This window comes from Saccopteryx bilineata, chromosome 2 (genome assembly GCF_036850765.1).
Source record: "Saccopteryx bilineata isolate mSacBil1 chromosome 2, mSacBil1_pri_phased_curated, whole genome shotgun sequence".
In the NCBI taxonomy this organism is placed as follows: domain Eukaryota; kingdom Metazoa; phylum Chordata; class Mammalia; order Chiroptera; family Emballonuridae; genus Saccopteryx; species Saccopteryx bilineata.
Window position 1 is genome coordinate 132,937,276 of NC_089491.1, and position 22,354 is coordinate 132,959,629.

Genomic DNA, 22,354 nt, shown 5'->3' on the forward strand with positions numbered 1-22,354 from the left:
GGATGAATCACAAATTTAGCAATTGGGTTAAGATTTCTATGTAATAGGCTCCTTAACCATGTCCTAAACACTTGTAGGACAAAAAATTTCACTGTGTTTTATTGTAATAGGTTCTAAATTAAAACATACAAGCATATGCCCTTTAAAATAGGTTATGTAGACTAGAATGTAAACTTATCCTCGTTTTAAAACTAGAATTGCATTATACTTAGTGTAATTAACAGAAGGTTGTCATTTATATATCAAGCAATATATCTTACATTCAGCAGTTAATTTTCTCAAATGTCCTTTAATTTCATAGATGACAATATGATACATATTGTATTAATGCAGAATAGTTTTGCAGTACAATTTCAAAGTGTATAGAAATTGGAATACAGAAGTTAAACACTGGTGTACTGACAGCATTTGTGAACTCTGATAAAACTGCATACAAAACTTATAAAGTTTCATATTAGCCAATATGAAACTTTAGTTCCTAATAATATAAAAATGATACTTTGAGATGCAAAATATTCTTTAACTAAACAAACTATATAAACATTTAAAATAATCATTCAAAACTCAACTTTAGAATTTATAAAGATTAGCTATAAAAATATATTGGCAGTCACTTTTATAAATGTACCATTAACTACATTACAAAATAGTCTCTAACATAAAATTGCTTTAATAACTACAATTTCAGAATCTGATAAATCTTACATTAAATTGATTATAAAATCCTCTTGAAAAACTTTGGTATGTGTCTTCAGAAGGTTTTAAAAAAATATTCTAATATCACCTCAAGGGCCTGTAAACATTCCATTCTATTAAAGCACAACAGCATAATGTATATTCAACTGCATATAGCATATAGAATCAAAAACAACTTGTGATATAGTTGAAGAAAATCACCATTCCCAGAATAGCCCCAAAACAAATTATTTAGAAGCATCAAACCTTTAAACCGTTTTTTTTCCCATTCTGATAAAAAATGTTACAAAAACACCACACTCCATTCATGTACCTTAGATGCCTATTAGGATAAGGCCTCAAAAATAGTTTAACCAAGTCTTCAAAATGCTCTCAAGTCCAATAAACAAACTAAAAGACGTATTTAAAAGACTTGACAATAGAACAAGTATATGTAATCAGAACACATAATTATTTATATTATATCTTAACTTTTATATTTGTAATTTAGATTTTACTGGCAGAAATAAAGCACACGCATGCACACAATTGAAAAAAGTAAGTTTTAGGAAACAGTAAGAAATGAAAACCTATAGAGTAAATTCATTTATTTTTAAGAATTTACCAAATTTCGCCTTATCTGCACTTTTAGATTATTGACAACTATGGTTATTTAGAAAATTCAGATTGGTGAAAATTCAATTCCTGCTTCTTGAGCGAGTTTGATTTCCACAGAACTTCCAGTTGTGCCAGGGTCGTTCTTGAGGTCGTTTTCCACTCTATCCTCTGTCACCAGATCTCTTGTATAAGGTATTTATCTTGAGTTGAAAAAACCTAAATAAAACTTCATTTTTGACCTTTTAATTTATAAAACTCCACTAAAATGAAAAAAATCTATCTGAGTTTTAGGCAAGTCCAAAAATATTTTTTCTTAAGAATCAAACACTTTTATGGGAATAAAGATCCTTCAAAGTTTTTAACTCTTCTATTAGAGTTTTATTTTGATTTTCCAGGACTGCAACTCGATTTTCCAGGCATTTCACATATTCTTTCTTCTTTCTGCGACATTCTCGAGCAGCTTCTCTAAATGTAAGCATTAAAAAAACAATGTCAGAATTCTTTTTTTAAAATTCAGTGAGAGGAGGGGAGGCAGAGACAGACCCCTGAATGCGCCCTGACCTGGATCCACCCAGCAAGCCCAGTAGGGGGCATGCTCTGCCCATGTAGGGCATTGCTCAGCAATCAAGCTCTTCTAAATGCTTGAGGCAGAGGCCATGGAGCCATCCTTAACACCCTGGGCCAACTTGCTCTAATCCAGCCATGGCTACAGGAGGGGAAGAGAGAGAGAGAAAAAGAGAGAAGCAAGAGGGGGAGGGGTAGAGAAGCAGATGGGTGCTTCTTCTGTGTGCCCTGATCAGGAATTGAACCTAAGACATCCACATGTTAGGCTGACAATCTACCATTGAGCTAACCAGCCATGGCTAGAATTCACCTTCTTTAAGTGATAAAAATTTTCCTGCTCATCATTTTTTCTTATTTAAAAAAATTAAGGTATCATCTATATACAGTGAAATACAGATCTTAAGTATAGACTTCAGTTTTAGCAGAAGTATATAGCTGTATAACCCACACACCTATCAAGACAGAAATTTTTATTGCCCCAGAATGTTCTCTCATGCCTGTTCCTGGTCAGTCCTGTTCCCTAGCAACCACTATTCTGTCTTTATCACCATAGATGAAATTTTTCCTAACCTAGAACTTCATATAACAGTTATACAATATATACACTTGTATGTGGCCTCATTCATTCAGTATACATATATTTTTTCTAAAGATTTTATTTACTGCTATTTTAGAAAGAGGGTAGAGAGAAAGAGAAAAGGGGGGAAGAGAAAAGAGAATCTGAATGTAGTATTCCCATTATTTTCAAGATGGTAATTCATAGTTTAAAAAAACCACCTTACTAAATTTCCTTATAAATTGTTGTGGTTTAAAATAATTTTGTGAAGTAGTACACACAAAAGATTGTATGTGGTGTATAGATATACGTTATGAAGCATAATAAAATGAACATAGCCTGACCAGGCAGTGGCACAGTGGACAGAACATCGGATTGGGACACGGAGGACCCAGGTTTGAAACCCTGAGGGGACTAGCTTGAGCGAGGGCTCACCAGCTTGAGCGCGGGGGTCACTGGCTTGAGCATGGGATCATAGACATGACCCCATGGTCACTGGCTTAAAGCCCAAGGTTGCTGGGTTGCGCAAGGGGTTACTCATTCTGCTGGAGCCCCCAGGTCAAGGCACATATGAGAAAGCAGTCAATGAACAACTAAAACTAAGGAGCTGCATCCAAGAATTGATGCTTCTCGTCTCTCTCCGTTCCTGTCTGTCTGTCCTTATCTGTCCCTCTCTCTGACTCTGTGTCAAAAAAAAAAAAAAAAAGTAAAAATAAACACGTATAAACCCAATACCCAGCTTACTATGAGAAAATATTACCCATACTGTTGAAGGGCTCTCTCTCTGTGCTACTATTCCGATTCCATCCATATCCCTGCCTCCTACCCAGAAGCAATTACTAGCTTCAATCTTTTGCTTATTTTTATAGTTTTGGTACATATATGTATGCCCCTAAATTATGTATGATTTATTTTCTAAAATTTATTATAAAATATCACTTTATGTATGCTGTTGAAGCTTTTTTTTTTCAAATTTATATTTCTAATATTCATGTTGTGATCATTCATACAATCATTACAAATAACAGTATTACTTTGTATAAATTGAACCGCAATTTATGTACCCATTCTGTTACATGGTCTGGTTAATATAAATATTTGGGATGTTTCTCAGTTTCTGCTGCTATAACATTCTTATGCATACTTCCTACAAAAGTCTCTCTCAGTCACATACACAGTAAAACAGCTGAGTCACAGAGCATTTCCAGGTCAAACTGTACAAGGTTAAGAGTCAATTAATTTCGAAAGTGGCTGTACCAGTTTATACTCCCATAATCAATATGTGAGTTCCATTTTTCAAATCCTTGTCAGCTCCTGACTAGAGTTTAAGATTTTTGCTGCTGGCCTTGGCCAGTTGGATCAGTGGTAGAGCATTAGCCTGGCATGTGGATGTCCTGGGTTTGGTTCCCCGTCAGGACACACAAAAGAAGCACCCATCTGCTTTTCTACCCCTCCCCCTCTTGCTTCTCTTTCTCTCTCTCTGTTCCCCTCCTTCAGCCATGGCTGGATTGGAGCAAGTTAGCCCTGGACATTGAGGATGATTCCATGGCCTCTACCTCAGGTGCTAAGAAGAGCTTGGTTGCAGATCAACAGAGCAATGTCCCAAATGGGTAGAGCATCTACCCTTAGGGGTCTTGCCAGGTGGACCCCGGTCGGGGCATATGCAGGAGTCTTTGCCTTCCTTCCTCTCACTGAAAAAAAGGAGAGGGAAAAAAAATTTTTGCTACTTGAATGGGGATAAATGTTACCTACATATGTGGTATCACTTTGCATTTCCTTGACTACTGGTAAGGGTGAGCAATCCTTTATAGGATTATTAATCATTTGTGTTTTCTGAGAAATGCCTATCTATATATTTTGCCAACTTCCTTTTTTGTCAGTTTGTACTTACTAATTTAGAGATATTCTATTTTTTTTCCAAATCTTTATTTGGTTATTTATCTTACAAATATCTTCTATAGATTTGAAGCTTATATTTTCACTTGCTTTTATGTTGTCTTTTAACGAACAGAAGTTATTCATTTTAATGAAGATTCATTAATCTTTTATGTTAATGTTTGTGTGTGATGTTTCATTTAAGGGATCATTTCCTATACCTGAAACCATGAGATTCTGTATTTTCACCTAAAAGTTTTAAAATTTCGCCTTTTATTTTTACGCTTTTAATCCATCTGCAGTGATTTTTGTGTATGGTTTGAGGAAGAAACCTAGTATTTTTTCACATATAAATAACATCATTCTAGCACCATTTATTGAAAAGTTCCTCTTTCCCCCATAATCTACCTTGTCTGTCATATCATGATCTCATGTGTTTATGGATCTGTTTCTGAGCTATCTTGTTGGTCATTTTGTTTATCTCAATGTCAGTATCACACTATTTAATTACCACAGTTTAGATAAACTTAGTTATCTCCTCACCTTATTCTTGTCTGGAATATTTTGGCTGTTCTTGGCCCTTTACTCTTCTATAAATTTTAGTGTCAACTGGTCAAGATCTTCAAACCTGTTTGGGTTTTGATTGGAACTGCATTGAATCTATGAATCAACTGGGGGGAAAACAGTCATCTTTACATACTGAGTTTCCATAGCTTGTGGACATAATATACTTTTCCATTTATTTAGATCTTCCTTAATGTCTTTCAAAAGTATTTTACAGTATTTTCCATAAATGTCCTGGACATCTTATATTAATTTTATTTTCAGGCATTTCGTTTGTTAACATAAATGACGCTTTTTAAATAATTTACCAAACTCCTTATTGTTGCTGTAAAGAAATGCAATTGATTTCTGACAACTGATTTTATATCTAGCAACCTTAAAAACTCCTTACTTCTAATAATTTTTCTGTAAGTACAACTGGGTTTTTCTTTATAAGCAATTATGTAAAAAATAATAATAGTTTTACTTCTTTTTCTTCCTTTTTTCCTGTTTACTAAACTGGCAAGTATTCCCAGTCTAAACTGATTCTTATTCCAGCTTTCAAATAAGTACTTTGTAGATGATTCTCCTGGGATATCCTAAGCAGATGAATATATCTTAGCTAATAACAGTTTTATTTTGCTTTTCCAATTTGTTTGTTTGTTTTTGTATGTTTCCAAAGTGAGAAGCGGGGCAGGGGGAGGGGAAGCAGGCAGACAGACTCCCGCATGTGCCGACTGGGAAGAGAGAGAGAGAGAGAGAGAGAGAGAGAGAGAGAGAGAGAGAGAAAGGAGAGGGGGAAGGGTGGAGAAGCAGATGGGTGCTTCTCCTGTGTGCCCTGGCCAGGAATTGAACCCGGGACTTCCACACGCCAGGCTGACGCTCTACCACTGAGCCAACCGGCCAGGGCTGCTTTTCCAATTTTTAAAATTATTTTATGGTCTCTTGATCTTTGATGATTTTTCAAGGACATCCCTTTTAAAAATATATATACTTTCCTTTTCTCTATCAGATAACTGAAGATTTTATAAAACTCATTCTGTTGTCTGCTTTTCCTGCTAATTCTTGCTCCTGAAAGGCAGTGCAGTATTATCTAAAACTCTGAACTCTGAAACCTAGACCCATGAGTTTAAATCCAACTTCTACCACTTACTAAGCAATGTAAACTTGGGCAAGTAGGCCTGTTTCCTCATCTCAAAAGAGGGGGTGGTGGTGGAGTTATTATTTACACTACAAAGAGTGCTGTGAAAATACATAAAGGCTTGGCTCATACTGTATAATGATGGAGCCTAACTCCTTGGGTAGTCTGATTTTCAACTTGTATTTGTTAGAACTGAATGTATGGGAATTCATTAAAGCCTGTGTTGAGACTGCTTTTTTCCAAGCAACTGGGGCACTTATGGACCTGGACTTGTTTTAAAATTATATTTCTCAGCTATGGGTGTAGCATTTCTTAGACCTTGACCTCTTGAAGAATGTGCCATAGCCCCAGCTTGCACAGACAGGCCCGAGCTCCTGTCCCTGGCTTCCTCTGCTCACTAAAGCTGTACCCATCACAGAGATCTAAATTTATCTCCAGGGTATACAGGGACTGCTTTGTGCTTATTAACCTCACAGTCTTGCGCTTCTGGTTCATTCCTAACCTCAAAAGAATTTTCTTACTTTTCTGCAGGCTTATCCAATCATTTTAAAAGACAGTTTTTTATATCTCATCAAGCTTTAAAGATATTATGTAGCCAAACTCATGTATTCAGAAAGAGAAGACTCATTCCAATAACTTTTAACATCTTGGGTTGCCTGGGTATACAGTTATATCATAAGCAAAGAAATAAAAATTTTCAATTCTGATATTTACAGAACTTCATTTCCTTATCTTACTGCATTTGTTGGAAAATCTAAAACACCAGTCCTTACCCTGGTAACAAGTTCATTTATAGTGATGCTTGCTTTTCGTTTATAGTAAAGAAAAATTTTATCTTCAATTCAATGCATCCATCTGGTCCTCTTATGGTAATTTTCATCGCGCTAGAAAATCATTCTTTTATCCTAATTTTCTACTTTATTAGGAGCTGGAAGAAAATCCTATTGTAATTTTAAAAATCTGTTATATCTGTATTTATCCATTTTTGTTCCTAATATGGTTTATTGGTGTCTTTTCTTCTCTCTTCTTTGAACACACTGCAGAGGCTACCCATTATATTCTTTTTCTCAAAGAACCAGTGGTTTTTTATGCCTATTACATATAGTTTATTTAGGAATGTTTAAAATACATTGAAAAGAAATGTTTCTGGGAGTTAAATTACTAATCTATTTTCATGATCAAAATTCATTTTTGAGAGCACTTCAGTAAATAAACTAGGTATCAGGCAGACTCCTACTAACTCTTCTTGCTGTGGCCAGCAGCAGATTATTATTTTTATTTATTTATTTATTTTTAGCAGATTATTATTTTCACATAACTTTATCAGCCCAACAAGAACAAAATATATTGTTTGAAAAACTTTGCTTAACCAGTACTATTCAAAGGATACAGTAACAACAAAAGAGCTCTAGGTCATATATTAAATAAAGAGTGAGCAATGGGACTCACTTATCCATTGGAAAGAAACTAGACAATCATATACTTAGTAAAAAAGCTGAAAAAACCTCTCTCATTTCTAATATACAATTCCAGCTAACATCTGGTTTTGTTTTTTTTTGTACCTTTCTGAAGCTGGAAACGGGGAGAGACAGTCAGACAGACTCCCGCATGCGCCCGACCGGGATCCACCCGGCACGCCCACCAGGGGCGAAGCTCTGCCCACCAGGGGGCGATGCTCTGCCCCTCTGGGGTGTCGCTCTGCCGCGACCAGAGCCACTCTAGCGCCTGGGGCAGAGGCCAAGGAGCCATCCCCAGCGCCTGGGCCATCCTTGCTCCAATGGAGCCTCGGCTGCGGGAGGGGAAGAGAGAGACAGAGAGGAAGGGGGGGGGTGGAGAAGCAAATGGGCGCTTCTCCTATGTGCCCTGGCCGGGAATCGAACCCAGGTCCCCCGCACGCCAGGCAGACGCTCCACCGCTGAGCCAACTGGCCAGGGCCTGGTTATGTTTTAAAATTTACAAAAACTACAATTCTGCAGTATAATTTACTACCCACCTGTTTTTCATCAACCTTATTTCTCTTTTTAATTGGGGGTCATCTGTCTTAGTTGTCTGAGATGTAAGAGTCACAGGAGATGTCATCACCACAGTTTGTGGCAGCGAAGTAGCTGAAGGTGTGGTACGGATCTGATATGTCTGCATATCTCCTGATGCAGCTGTGTGGTCAAAACAATGAATTAATTCCTGAGTGCCTTTAAAAGAACTTTGGGATGCTGTCCATAGACACTGGAACATACTTACTTTGTACAACCACCTGGTTGCTGGGCACAAGTATTTGCTGTCCGTCAGAGGTCTGTGCATACTGGAGAATTGTTGTGCCTTGCTGAGTGCTGCCTGAATTTGTCATGGTTAGTGTCTGAAGTCCCTGTACTCCATCTGTGCTTGGGCTGGCCAGCTGTAAGGCTCCATTTGGGGCAATGGCAACTTCAACCAAAGAAAGAACATAAGGCTATATAATACACTAATTACAAAGGATTTATTTAAAAAAAAAAATTATTAAAACAGGCTTGAAGGCAGTTCCACTTGAAAACTATTGACCATTCTGGGTGAACTATGTAAAAGAAATAAAATGGCATTTCTTTTAAAAATTTTATTGTTCAGGTGCATTAATCTTAATCTCAAAATTCTATAATACAACTGGTCAAACGCATTCTGGGCTCTGTGGACCACTCCGTGCCGACTGCTCGTGTTGTCACAGCAGTTCTGGAGCACTAAAGGGGACAATGACTAAGGTATAAAGGAAAAAGAAGTAGAGGGAAACATTAATATAGTTTGTAATTTTTTTCAAAAGAAGCATAAAAAAGATTATAACAAAAATATTTTTAATAGATAAATGTGCCCAAAGGAAAAATTCAAATAGGATAAAAAGTCACATAATAAAAAATCTTCATACTCTTGTTTCTTAGTGCTCTACTCTCTAGTGGTAACTGCTATTAGACATAATAAATGTTATTGATATTTTAAAAATGTAATCTGTTCAGTTACCTCCAAGCAAAAATCACTAAGGAAGTTGTCATTAGAAAGCCACTATATAGATCACATTACTAAGCTCTAGCATTTCTCACTGAATTATATTTATGTTAATACTTTACCCTGGAACCTGAACTGAAATGCCCATAAATGCATGACCAAATAGAAACCATTTTAGCATTACAGAATTCCCATATAATAAATCCCCTTCAGAATCTAATGCCTCAGCTCTATACCTGTTTTTCAGATTGTAATTATGTAATATTTACCCCCTTTTACACTCTGCCTACCATGAAGCCAAAATACAGTTGTCTGTATTTTAATTAAAAATGTTTCAGGAGTTTCTCCCCACTACCACACAACAAATGTGAGAAACATTTTAATTTATGTAACTTCAGATGAGATTAAAATTGCTTACATGCAGAGATTTGTTTCTAAACTTATATTAGCAATTACTTTCAGTCTACTTCCCTGCAACATACATTATACCTCTCCCACATATATAGTTGTATAAATATATAACTACACAGTAAATGTCTGTTATCTATCCCTGTTTACTCCACTGGCCACCCCTTACTCCCAACCTGAGGTAAGCATTCTTTTTTTTGCACATCCTTCCTAAGCTCACATAGGAGAAGATACAATTGACCCTTAGAAAACACAGGTTTGGACTATGCAGGCCCACTTATATGCAGGGTTTTTTTCAATAAGTATATACAATACTGTAAATGTATTTTCTCTTCCTTATGATTTTCCTAATAGCATTTTCTTTTCTCTAGCTCAGTTCATTGTAAGAATACAGTATATATATAATGTAAATGATATACAAAATGCATTGATAGTTTATGTTACCAGTGTTGCTTCTGGTCACCCTGTGTGGCTATTATTTACTAGTAATTAAGTTTTGGTGGGAGTCAAAAGTTATATGCAGATTTTTGATTGTATGATGGATCAGCACCCCAAACCCCATTGTTCAAGGATCAGATGTATTAATATGTATCAAAATATGTAACATTATACTCACAAATATATAGGTATACATCTTCTGTTGATAAATGTGTGATAATACAAAATTGCCTTCATTTTTGCAATATATCCTTCAATCTTGTTTAACATATATATTTACCTGGTTGAATTTACTATAACTCTGCACTGTACCATACAGTAGCCATTAGCCACATGTGGCTACTTAAAGTAACTAAAATTAAAATAAAAAATTCAGTTCCTCAGTCTCACCAGCCATATTTCAAGTGCTCAATAGTCAAACACAGCTTAGCGGCTACTGTAATGGACAATACAGATCTAGAACATTTCCATCATTAAGGAAGGTCTATTGATCAAGCTGCCCTAAACACTAGTTTACTGTATGTACATGAAAAAATAGTGTTGATAGGGGTTGGTACTATCTGTGGGGGCACACAGTGGGGGTCTTGGAATGGATCCCCTGTAGACAAGGTATAGGGATGGGGGGTGACTGCTTCATGATTTTTAACTTGCTAATATATTGCTTTAAAAAACTTTGGGGAGGTCTGACCTGTAGTGGTGCAGTGGATAAAGTATTGACCTGGAACGCTGAGGTCACCAGTTCGAAACCCTGGGCTTGCCTGGTCAAGGCATATATGGGAGTTGATGCATCCTGCTCCTTCCTCCCTTCTCTTTCCTCTCTAAAATGAATAAATAAAAATCTAAAAAAAAATCGGGGGGGGGGGGGGGAGAAGCAGGGAACAAACTGATGGTTGTCAGAGGGAAAGGGGGTTGGGGGACTGGGTTAAAACGTGAAGGGATTAAGAAGTATGTATAACTTGGTAGTTACAAAACAGTCATGGGGGTGTAAAGTTCAGCATATGGAAAGTAGTCAATAATATTGTAATAACTATGTATGGTGCCAGGTGGGTATTTGAATTATTGGGGGATCACTTTGTAAATTATATAATTGTCTAATCACTATGCTATACACATGACACTAATATAAAATAATATTGAATGTCAACTGTAGTTGAAAACCACAATTAGAAAATTTAAGGAGTATAATAATAAATATATTATGGTTAAAATAAGAGATTTCAGCCCTAGCTGGATGGCTCAGTGGTAGAGCACTGGCCCAGCGTGTGAAAGTCCTGGGTTCGATTCCTAGCCAGGGCACAGAGAAGCGCCCATCTGCTTCTCCACCCCTCCCCCTCTCCTTTCTGTCTCTCTCTTCCCCTCCCGCAGCCAAGGCTCCATGGAGCAAAAGTTGGCCTGGGCGCTGAGGATGGCTCCATGGCCTCAGCCTCAGGTGTAGAATCGCTCTGGCTGTAGCGGAGCAACGCCCCAGATGGGCAGGGCATTGCCCCTCGTGGGCATGCCAGGTGGATCCTGGTAGGGCGCATGCAGGAGTCTGACTGCCTCCCTGCTTCTAACTTCAGAAAAATACAAAAAAATTTTTTTTAGTTTTGTTTAAAATCAGAGTGAACTTCCCAACTATCTCTGACCTCAGCACCCTAGTTTCTTTCCTTGCAACAATTATTTCCGGTTCCTTATGTATCTGTCCTCAAGAAGGTATTCTATTTTTATTCTTTAAATCATTTATTCATAACAGACTTTGCTAAAAGCCTATTATGTGCCAGGCTCTATATGCCAAGAATACAGCCATGACCAAGACAAAGTTCTTTCCTCAAGGAACTTAGATTAGCTCATAAATAAGCTAATTAATAATTATATACAATCTACAATTGAACTGTGTACTTTTTAATAATTAAATATAAATGCTATAAAAATATTAGAAAATAAAACAAAGGGGAGGAAAAGTGCATAGTTGTCTCTTTAAGAAGGTAACACTTAGAGCAGGAGTGAGGATACAAGTCACCTGAGGATTTGGGAGAAGAATGTGCCAGGCAGTGGGGATGACAACTCCAAAGAGCCTGAGGGAGAAATAAGTTTCTTATACTGAAGGAACAGCAAGAAAGTCTGTGTGGCCAGAATACCACTAAGTGGCAAGAGATGATGAGATCAGAGTGATAGGCAAGGTCAGATCCTGAATGTCATGCCTTATAGCAATGGTCCCCAACCTTTTTTGGGCCACGGACCAGTTTAATGTCAGAAAATATTTTCACGAACCGGCCTTTAGGGTGGAACGGATAAATGTATCACGTGACCGAGACAAGCGTCAAGAGTGAGTCTTAGATGGATGTAACAGAGGGAATCTGGTCATTTTTTAAAAACAAAACATTGTTCAGACTTAAATATAAATAAAACGGAAATAATGTAAGTTATTTATTCTTTCTCTGCGGACCAGTACCACATGGCACACGGACTGGTACCGGTCCGCGGCCCGGGGGCTGGGGACCACTGCCTTATAGGACTTATTCTAAGTGTGATGGAACTTCATTGGAGGATCCTGAGCAAGAGTGGTGTGGTCTAATTGACATTTTAAATGAATCACTTTGGCTGCAATATGGAACACTATCAGAACAAGAATGGAAGCAAGCCTGACCAGGCGGTGGCGCAGTGGATAGAGTGCAGGTCTGGGATGCTGAGGACCCAGGTTCGAGACCCTGAAGTCGCCAGCTTAAGCGTGGAATCATAGACATGACCCCATGGTCACTTGCTTGAGTCCTAAGGTTGCTGGCTTAAGCAAGGGATCACTGGCTCGGCTGTAGCCCCTGGTCAAGGCACATATGAGAAAGCAATCAGTGAACAATCAAGGTGCCACAACTATGAGTTGATGCTTCTTATCTCTCTCTTCTTGTTTGTCCCTCTCTCTCACTAAACAAAACAAAAGAATGGAAACACAATAACCAAGTGGATGCCTACTGCAGTAATTCAGATGAATGTAGACCAAAGTGGTAGTAGAGACTGGAAACAGAGAGAGGTGGTCTGATGGAACACATATTTTGTGGCAAGAGTAAATCAGACTTGAAGAACAGGGGTCTGAAGTAGAGGGAGAGATTTCCTACAAATGGATAGCCCAAGGGAATTTCTTGAGGTGATGGACTTTTATCTTGATTGTGGTCGTGGGGGTTAATTAAATGCATTTGTCAAAATTCACAGACTTTTACCCCAAACTGTGTCATTTATAAGTTGTGTGAACTGAGAGACATTATCTAACTCCATAAGAGACATTATCTAACTCAGTTCCCTCATAATGTGTAACTGCCTACTTCACAAAGTTGCAAGGAGTGAAATAATGCTGAAAAAGTACTTTGTATTATTTCTGGCTCAAAATGTTATCTGTTAATAATCATCACTATTGAAGGATGACAGTCTTTCTACACACCCCTTCTTTATATGGAAAGGTTAGTTTTTATGTGTCTATCAGGTGGGAATTTCTCCTATACGTACTGTACTGTCCGGTGCTAGTCTGATAGATGGAAGTTGGAACAGACATAGAAGTGACAGCAGAAACTCCAGGGTTTTCTCCGTCTCCTTTTCTGCCCCGTGTATCTTCAGAAGACAGATCTTTCAAAATTTTTCTGTGAAAAATAGAACTCTATTAATGTTGATAATGTGGATGGCTTTATAGAAAAGAAATTGCTAAAATAAACCTTTTTCAATCTCTGGTTAAAAGTACAATAATCTAGATACCTAAAATGTGTCAAGGAATCCTTTGGTCTAGCAAATACTTTTGCTAAAATGTATTGTAGGCTAGTTATATTTTAGTTCATGACTATCTGTAAAAGAGACATTGAATAAATACTCAGACAGAGTGCCCTTCAAGATGCAAAGGCCTTGTAGAAGCATAAAATGTCCTTTTCCCTACAAGAGAGATGGCTCCACTGGGAGGGATTTCATTAATTAACATTTTTTAAAGTGTCAGTGACCTTCTTTTATAAAGATCAAATTTAATTTTTCAATCTTCAACTCCATAGTGGAAGAGAAGCCCAAAGTTCTCAAAAAGAAACAAGATTAGAATAGTGATAAAGTTGCTTATTTTAATAAGAAGAGGTAAATAAGATTTCTCAGACTTGGTAAAATGGAATTTGTGACAAGAATAAGGGGGTGTAAGAGATTCCTTACTGAAAACAAAGGTCTTCCAAAACACAATTGGGGGAGGAGGCAGAAATAAGCATTATTTATTTCTAGGAAAAATAAAATAAAATGTTTACTCAAGAATTTCATGTTCACTGTAGAAAAATCAGCAAGCTGAAATGTACTTGTGTGAAAACAATAACAAGAATAAAAAAAGAAAAACCCTTAGCATTAAAGGGCTCTTTCATATTATCTATACCAACTTTCCCATCCATGAAAAAATTCTCTCTCCATTCTTAACAGCTAGGAATAAGGCATGTACAACTATCAAAAAGTAAACCTTTCAATTATTGAACAGTTAGAGCCCTTATTATATCCAAAACTGGTTCCCAGTGAAGACAGAGAAATTTAAGTGTCACTTTAATTCTACATTCATGCCCTACTTTACACTATTTGACGACTGTTACAGATCTTGTTTATTCAAGGCCAAATTATTTTGATTCCTTCAGCTGTTCTTCCCCCTAACTCCCCACCCCCCCACCCAAGCTGTTCTTATTTAACATATTGAAGATCATTCTCCAGCTTGGTTTTACTCTGGACAGTCTTCCCACCAAGAGGTAATGCAATCGTAGACTCGTAGACTATTAACAGACACTCCTCACAGAAAACAAGGAGATGGCAGTTCTAGAGGACTCTGTTAGGCATTTGTAGAATAGTCACAGTAGTTCCTAAACCTGCTTATGTATCAGAATCAACTGGAGTTTTATTGAATCCAGATTTCCTTCTAGCACCCCTAATGATTGAGTGCGTGGGCAGAATAGAACTTCAGAATCATTTAACAAGCTGCCTGCATGGTCTTATGTAGCCAGCCTAGCATGAGACTGGGGAATATTGTGCCCATTTCTTTTTCATTTTAAATTATTAGACATTTTGCCTGACCAGGTGGTGGCGCAGTGGATAGAGCGTTGGACTGGCACACGGAGGACCCGGGTTCGAGACACCGAGGTTGCCAGTTTGAGCACAGGCTCATCGAGTTTGAGCAAGGCTCACCAGCTTGAGCCTAAGGTCGCTGACTCCAGCAAGGGGTCACTCGGTCTGCTGTAGCCCCTTGGTCAAGTCACATATGAGAAATCAATCAATGGACAACTAAGGAACCGCAACAAAGAATTGATATTTCTCATCTCTCTCCCTTCCTGTCTGTCCCTCTCTCTGACTTCCTCTGTCTCTGACACACATACACACACACACACACACACACACACACACACACAATATATATATATATTAAACATTTTAAGCATAAAGAATATAATAGATAATAAAACACCTATGTACCACATACCAAGAATAAATAGATGCTAATATTTTGCCATATTTGCTTAAGATCTTTTTTTTGCTTAAGATTTTATTTTTAATAGGAATTAAGTTACCGATATATCAGTGTCACCACCAAGCTCTTTCCCTTCTCTTCTCTTCCATCAAAGAATATCTTTATTTATTCATTCATTTTTTTAAGTGAGAGGAAGAAAGACAGACTCCTGCATGTGCCCCACCAGGATCCACCCAGCAAACTTCCTGTGTGGGGCTGATGCTTGAATCAACTGAGCCATCCTCAGCACCGAGGGCCAACACTCAAACCAATCAAGCCACTGGCTACAAAAAGGGAAGAGAGAGAGAAGAGGGAGGGAAAGAGAGGCAGATGGTGGCTTCTCACGTGTGCTCTGACCAGGCATTGAACCTGGTACATCTGCAGGCCGGGTCAGTGCTCTATCCACTGAACCAACTAGCCAGGGCCAAGAATACCATTATTTAAATTATTGTGTATCATTCTCATATATATTACAGGTATTCATCGACTTACGATCTATGCAACTTACGACCATTCGACTATACAACCACAATCACTAGCCATGACTGCTCCGCGTCTGGCAGAGTGAGCGTTGCCCAGCTGGGCGTACGACAGTGCGGACCACCTTGAGGCAGCACTACCATCTCCGCGTGCACCATTTCAACTGTTATCCCAGACTAGGTACAGCAATTTGTGTTTTGTGTCTTGGATATTTTTCATCAAACCCCTCCCAAGATGTCTACCAAGAGGAAATTGTCTTTGTCTGCGCCTCAGCCTGTCAAGAAGAAAAGAAAGGCCATTGATCTCGACACGAAAATGAGGATAAGTAGTACGAAGGAGGAAAGAAAGTGAATGTGACTGCACGTGATATGAAGTTATCATACTCGACTGTGTCGATGATTTTGAAAGATAAAGAATTCGTGAAGCTGTGAAAGGTTCTGCACTCATGCGATCAACAGTTATAACAAAGCAACAAAGCGGGCCCATCCACGGAATGGAGAAATTGCTATATATTTGGATGGGAGATCAAATTCAAAAACAGACACCATTAAGTCTTTTTACTGTGCAGATGAAGGCGAGAAGTCTATTTCAGACTCTGAAGGAGCATGCTGGAGAAGATTACAGTCAAGAATTTGTAGCAAGCACTGGCTGGTTCCAGCGATTCAAGAAAAGATTCCAAATGCATACTGTTCGAGTGGCTGGAAAAGCATGAGTATGAATGAGGAAGGAGCACGTAAGTTTGTTGATCGTCTGGATGAATTAATTACAGATGAGGGATATCTAGCAGAACAGATTTTCACTGTTGATGAAACTGGATTATTTTGGAAATGGATGTCAGCACGCACTTATATTCACAAAGAGGCCAAAAGCATGCCGGGATTTAAAGCATTTAAGGATAGGCTAACTCTGCTGCTTGGCGGGAACATCGCAAGGTTTAAGCTGAAGCCGTTCTTAATTTATCACTCATACAAACTGCATGCGTTCAAGAATGTTAACAAGCATACACTGCCCGTCTACTTTCATTCTCAATGTAAAGCATAGATGACAAAGGATTGTTTGAAGACTGGTTTATGAACTGTTTTATTCCTGAAGTTCGAGAATATTGTTTGGAGAAAGATATTCCTTTCAAGATTTTATTGCTACTCGATAATGCGCCTGGACACCCACCACATCTAGGCGATCTCTATCCAGATGTAAAATTTGTTTTTCTTCCGCCTAACATGACTCCACTCATCCAGCCTATGGACCAAGGTTCGATTGCTACATTAAAGGCCAATTATCTCCGAACCACCTTCGCTCAAGCAATATCCACTATAGATGCTGACTCAGAACTAACATTGCAAAATTTTTGGAAACACTACAACACTTTGATGTGTATCAAGAATATCGCTACCGCCTGGGAGGCTGTGATGACAAAGTGCATGAATGGCATCTGGAAAAATTATGTTAAGCACTATGTTAATGATTTTGACGGATTTGACAGTGAACATGAACTTGAAACGATTCGGGAAAAAATCGTAAAACTCGCTAAAGACCTTTCTTTGGAGTGTGAAATGGAAGATGTTGAAGAGTTGCTAGACAAAGAATCCAGAGAACTTACAAATGAAGAGCTAATCGAACTGAAAGAAGAAAGAGTGGCGGAAGAAGAAAGAAGAGAAGCAGAGAAAGAAGCAAAGAAACCAGAAAGAAAGTTCACCACTAAGGGATTATCAGAAGGTTTATCTTTACTGAATAAACTTCTTATACATTTCGAAGCAATGGACCCAAACATCAAACGATTTGCAAGGATTGAACAGATGGCAAATGATGTGTTTCATCCGTATTGTGAAATTTATGAAGGAAAAAAGAAACATACAATTCAGACAAAGCTCACCATGTTTATGAAAAAGCCAACTCCAGTAACCCCAACTGCTGCCTCAGATGACAACTTCAACGATCCGCAGCCAAGCACCAGCGGCCAATAATATGTTTCGTACATGTTTATATATTTTTATGTTTTGCAATTGGGAAAATGTTTCCCATGGTATTTTTTACACCTGTATTTTGTAATTTTGTATGTTTTGCAAATATTAAACCAGTTGTACTGGTAATGCAGTGTTTTACTTAAACCTGACGAATGTAAAAATAAGAAACAAAATGGTGTAGAGATGATACAAATGGCATAAAATGAACAAAGAAAATTATGATATATAACAATAATGAAAGAAAATTATGATAAAATATGACTTAAAGATTTTTATAACATCATTTCAAAGTACTATACATATAGCCTATTCAACTTACAACCAACTCGTGTTACGACTGGTCTGTCGGAACCAATCATGGTCGTAAGTCAAGCACTAGCTGTACTTTATTTTTTTACTATGTAGCATTTAGAAAAATCATTTGCCATTGTTTTGTATTCTTCTCCATTGTCTTAGGCAGCAGTCTTCTGGATGACTTCTCTGTATTTTTTCTGGTGTATTCAAGTCCTATTGGCTTGAATACCTTATGTAGACTGATGATCCTTCAAATGGTACTTCCTCATCCTCTCCCTAACTCCAGATGCCTATATCCAACTATGTATTAAGTATTTAGGCACCTTAAACTTGACACACCCAAAATCTAATCTAATGTTAGATATTCTTCTATCCCTGTAGTCTTCCCACTTCAGTAAATATCAACTCTATTCTCCATAAATTCTGGAGTCATCCTTTCTCTTTTCTCGCAACCTGTATCAAATTCATAAGCAAATTCCATTGTCTCTTTCTTAAAAATACATCCAGACTCTTACCCCCCATCACCACCTCCACTGCTGTACGCAGTCCATGCTACCACCACCACTTGACTAGATAGTCACAACAGCCTCTACACGTCTTCCTTTTAGTCTCCCCTTCCCTTGCTACAGTCTATTTTCTACACAGCAACCAGTCATTTTTTTAAAATGTCAGTCAGCTCAGTTTTCCCAGTATGCAAAGGTTGCTGGTTCGATCCCAGGTCAGTACACATACAGAAACAAATCAATGTTTCTGTCTCTCCCACTTCCTCTCTCTAAAATTAAAAAGTCAGCTCAAGTAACTCATCTGCAGTGACTTCCTGTCTCAGAATAAATGACATGACCTAGAAGGTCATTACCTGTCCCCTATAACCTCTCCAACCTCTCACCCCTTTATATTCTATCACCTCCCCAACCCCTACTACAGGATTATTAGTTTTATTGATTTTTTTCAAACAACCAGCTTTGTTATATGATGTCTGTAAGTTTTCTCTTTTCAAGTTCACTGATTTCTGCTCTTAATCTCTATTATTTCCTTTCTCTTGCTTGCTTTGCATTTATTACCCAGCCCAGTTTCAAAAAATGGAAACTTATATTACTGATTTACTTTCCTTCTTTTATAATATAAGCATTTAATTCTATAAATTTTCCTCTAATCCCCACTTGGTTATATCCCACAAATTTTGATATTTTGTATTTTCATTTTTTTTAAAGATTTTATTTATTGATTTTAGATTTTATGTATTCACTTTAGAGAAGAGAGAGAGATTGAGAGAGAGAGAGAGAAGGAGGGAAGACCTCAGCTTTCCAGATCGACACTCTATCCACTGCATCAACACAGGCCAGGCTTTGCTGAACTTTTTCATTAATTGCCTGAGTACAATGTTAAACAGAATTAGTGACCACAGCCTGACCAGGCGGTGGCGCAGTGGATAGAGCATCGGCCTGGGATGTGGAAGACCCAGGTTCGAGACCCCAAGGTTGCCAGCTTGAGTGCGAGCTCATCTGGCTTGAGCAAAAAAAGCTCACCAGCTTGGACCCAAGGTTGCTGGCTTGAGCAAGGGGTTACTCTGTCTGCTGAAGGCCCACGGTCAAGGCACATATGAGAAAGCAATCAATAAACAACTAAGGTGTCAAAACGAATAACTGATGATTGATGCTTCTCATCTCTCTCTGTTCCTGTCTGTCCCTATCTATCCCTCTCTCTGACTCTCTGTCTCTGTAAAAAATAATAATAATAAAATAAAATAAAATAAAGTACTGACCACAGACATCCATAGCCTTTTTTGTTCCTGATCATACAAGGGAAACATTCAGTCTTTTACCATTAAACTATATTAGCTATAGGCTTTTGCAGATGCTTTTAATCAGGTTGAGGAAACTCCCTTCTATTTTTTTTAATAAGTGTTTTTTATCATTGAGAAAGGGTATTGAATTGTTAGGTGATTTTCTGTGTCTGTTGAGATGATCAAGTTTTTTGTGTTCTATGACTATATATATATATTCAGATGTTAAACTAATCTTACATTCCTAGGATAAATTCTGCTTGATCATGGTGTATAATACCTTTTATATGTTGTTGGATTCAGTTTATCATTTTTTGAAGATTCTGTGTCTAGATTTATGAGGAATATTAGTTTATAGTTTTATAATCAGTATAAGCCATATCGTCTTAATTATTAATATTGGTTGTCTATCATTTTATTATTTGCTTTCTGATTAAGTTCTTCTACATTCTTTTAGGTTATTTTGAATCCATTTTAATTTATCTATTGTGTATTTGACCAAATCTCTTTTGAGATTTTTTTTTTTATTCATTTGAAAGAGGAAGGAGAGAGAAGGGGGTAGAGGAGCAGGAAGCATTCTGTAGTCATTCACATAGTTCCCACATTTTTCTCTGGATGCACACAAGATTTTTGTCTTTAGTTTTCAGCAATCTGATCATGATATGTCTGGGCAGGAATATATTTGTATTTATCTTTAGGGTTTGCTGAGCTTTTTGAACCTGTAGATTTCACTGTGTTTAGTAACATTTCAGCCATTATTTCTTCAAATATTTTTTTCTGCAACATACTATTTCCTCTTCTATGACTCAAATGTTAGATCTTTTGGTATTGTCTCAAAAGTCCCTGTTAATTTGTTAATTTTAACAATCTCTATTGTTCAAATTGGTAATTTCCACTGAACTATCTTTGAAGTCGACTACCTTCTTATCTCTATTCTTCTATTTAATCCACACAGGTTTTATTGCTGTTACTTTATTTCTTAGCTTTAAAATTTCTAGGCCCTGGATGGTTGGCTCAGTGGTAGAGTATCAGCCCAGCATGTGGAAGTCCTGGGTTTAATTTCCAGCGAGGGCACACAGGAAAAGCACCCATCTTCTTCTCCACCCTTACCTCTCTCCTTCCTCTCTGTCTCTCTCTTCCCCTCTCATAGCCAAGGCTCCACTAGAGCAAAGCTGGCCCGGATGCTGAGGATGGCTCCATGGCCTCTGCCTCAGGCGCTGGAATGGCTCTGGTTGCCACAGAGCGTTGCCCCCTGGTGGGCATGCCAGGTGGATCCCGGTCGGGTGCATGTGGGAGTCTGACTGCCCCCCTGTTTCCAACTTCAGAAAAATACAGAGAAGGAAAACAAACAAACAAACAAACAAAACACAGCATGGAGGTTCCTAAAAAATTAAAAGTGAAACCGCCTTATGACCTAGAGATTCTACTGCTGATTACATATCCAAAGAAACCCATAAGCTGGATCTGGGCAATTAAATGTTCTTCATCCCCTCCCCTGTCCTTGGAATATACACTCTGCCTACTGTTCTCACAGTGGGAACTGTTCCAAGGACATAGCCTTGAGAGACTAAGGGAGAGACCATCTAGATAGTATGAACTGAGGGGTTTGGAGAGTTTCTAGGTGAGCGAAGTAGAACACTTCCACGTGCCACAGGGAGAGGCCGCGAACTCCATGAAGACAGACACTTCTTAGTTCACAACCGAGTTGCCCTATGTCTCTTCAGCTGGCTGTTGGCTTTATCCTAGAAAGCATCTGTGTGACCCTGAAGGAAGGAACATTTGGAAAGTCAACAGTGATGTATGAGTCTAACGGCAGTGGTGCTAAGCAAAGAATAGAAAGGACCTGAAGATGGCAGCGGAGTAGGCAGGTGCACAGACACCCAGCTCTCACCACCAAACTGGAATACAAATCAATCTAGGAAAAATCATCGTGAAAAACCAAGTCTGGACTACAAGAACAGCTCTCAAAAACCAAGGAGCAAAGAAGCCACAACAAACCTGGTAGGGAGTGCCTGAATCTCCCCTGCTTATAGGAACGGGGGGGGGGGGGGGGGCTGAGGCTGAGAGCCCAGAGGGGATCTCACTCTAGGGAAAAGAGCAGAAAATACTGTTCACAGCCACTTGCCTGGCAACCAGGGAGCGAGGTGTGTTGAAAAGACCAGCTTATCTCCCAAGTGGAAAGGAAAGAGAGAGGGACAGACTGTGAGGGGCTAAGGAATGCAGGATACAACCTTAAAAAAGCTGACTCATCCTTGCTGGAGGCAGCCATAACTGGGGGAGGGACTGATCCTTCCCACAAAACAGTACTGAATTGCTTCCGAATCAGAGATCTCCAGACATCTCTCTAACTCCAATCAGTACAACAAGACACAGCTGAAAACAAGAAGTGGGGAGGAGGGGCAGTAACTCAGGTCTCCATGGAGATCTGAGATACACTTCCCCCTACTGAAGCTGAGAAAACACCCTGCCCCCAGAGAGATTAGATGGTGGAAGAGGCCTTCAAAATCTCAGGTTACACCCACAGGCATTCCGGGATACAGTTTCAAGGAAGCCCCCTGCTGAGATCAGTAAACAAGAC

At 38.4% G+C, this 22,354-nt stretch overlaps 1 protein-coding gene across 2 annotated transcripts in view; it reads right to left on the minus strand.

Moving 5' to 3' along the window:
* Nucleotides 1-269: 269 nt before the first annotated feature.
* The window catches only part of ATF1 (activating transcription factor 1), a 78,149-nt gene continuing 56,064 nt past the window's right edge, over nucleotides 270-22,354 (minus strand). The window contains exons 4-7 of one of the 2 annotated variants that reach the window (XM_066257859.1): nucleotides 13,260-13,390; nucleotides 8,211-8,393; nucleotides 7,966-8,125; nucleotides 270-1,758 (exon numbers count right to left, since the gene is read on the minus strand). In XM_066257859.1, coding sequence (XP_066113956.1) covers nucleotides 1,614-1,758; nucleotides 7,966-8,125; nucleotides 8,211-8,393; nucleotides 13,260-13,390 — 619 coding nt within the window. In that variant the 3' untranslated portion in view covers nucleotides 270-1,613. The remainder of the gene's footprint in view (nucleotides 1,759-7,965; nucleotides 8,126-8,210; nucleotides 8,394-13,259; nucleotides 13,391-22,354) is intronic. The other variant, XM_066257860.1, reaches the window with a different exon arrangement.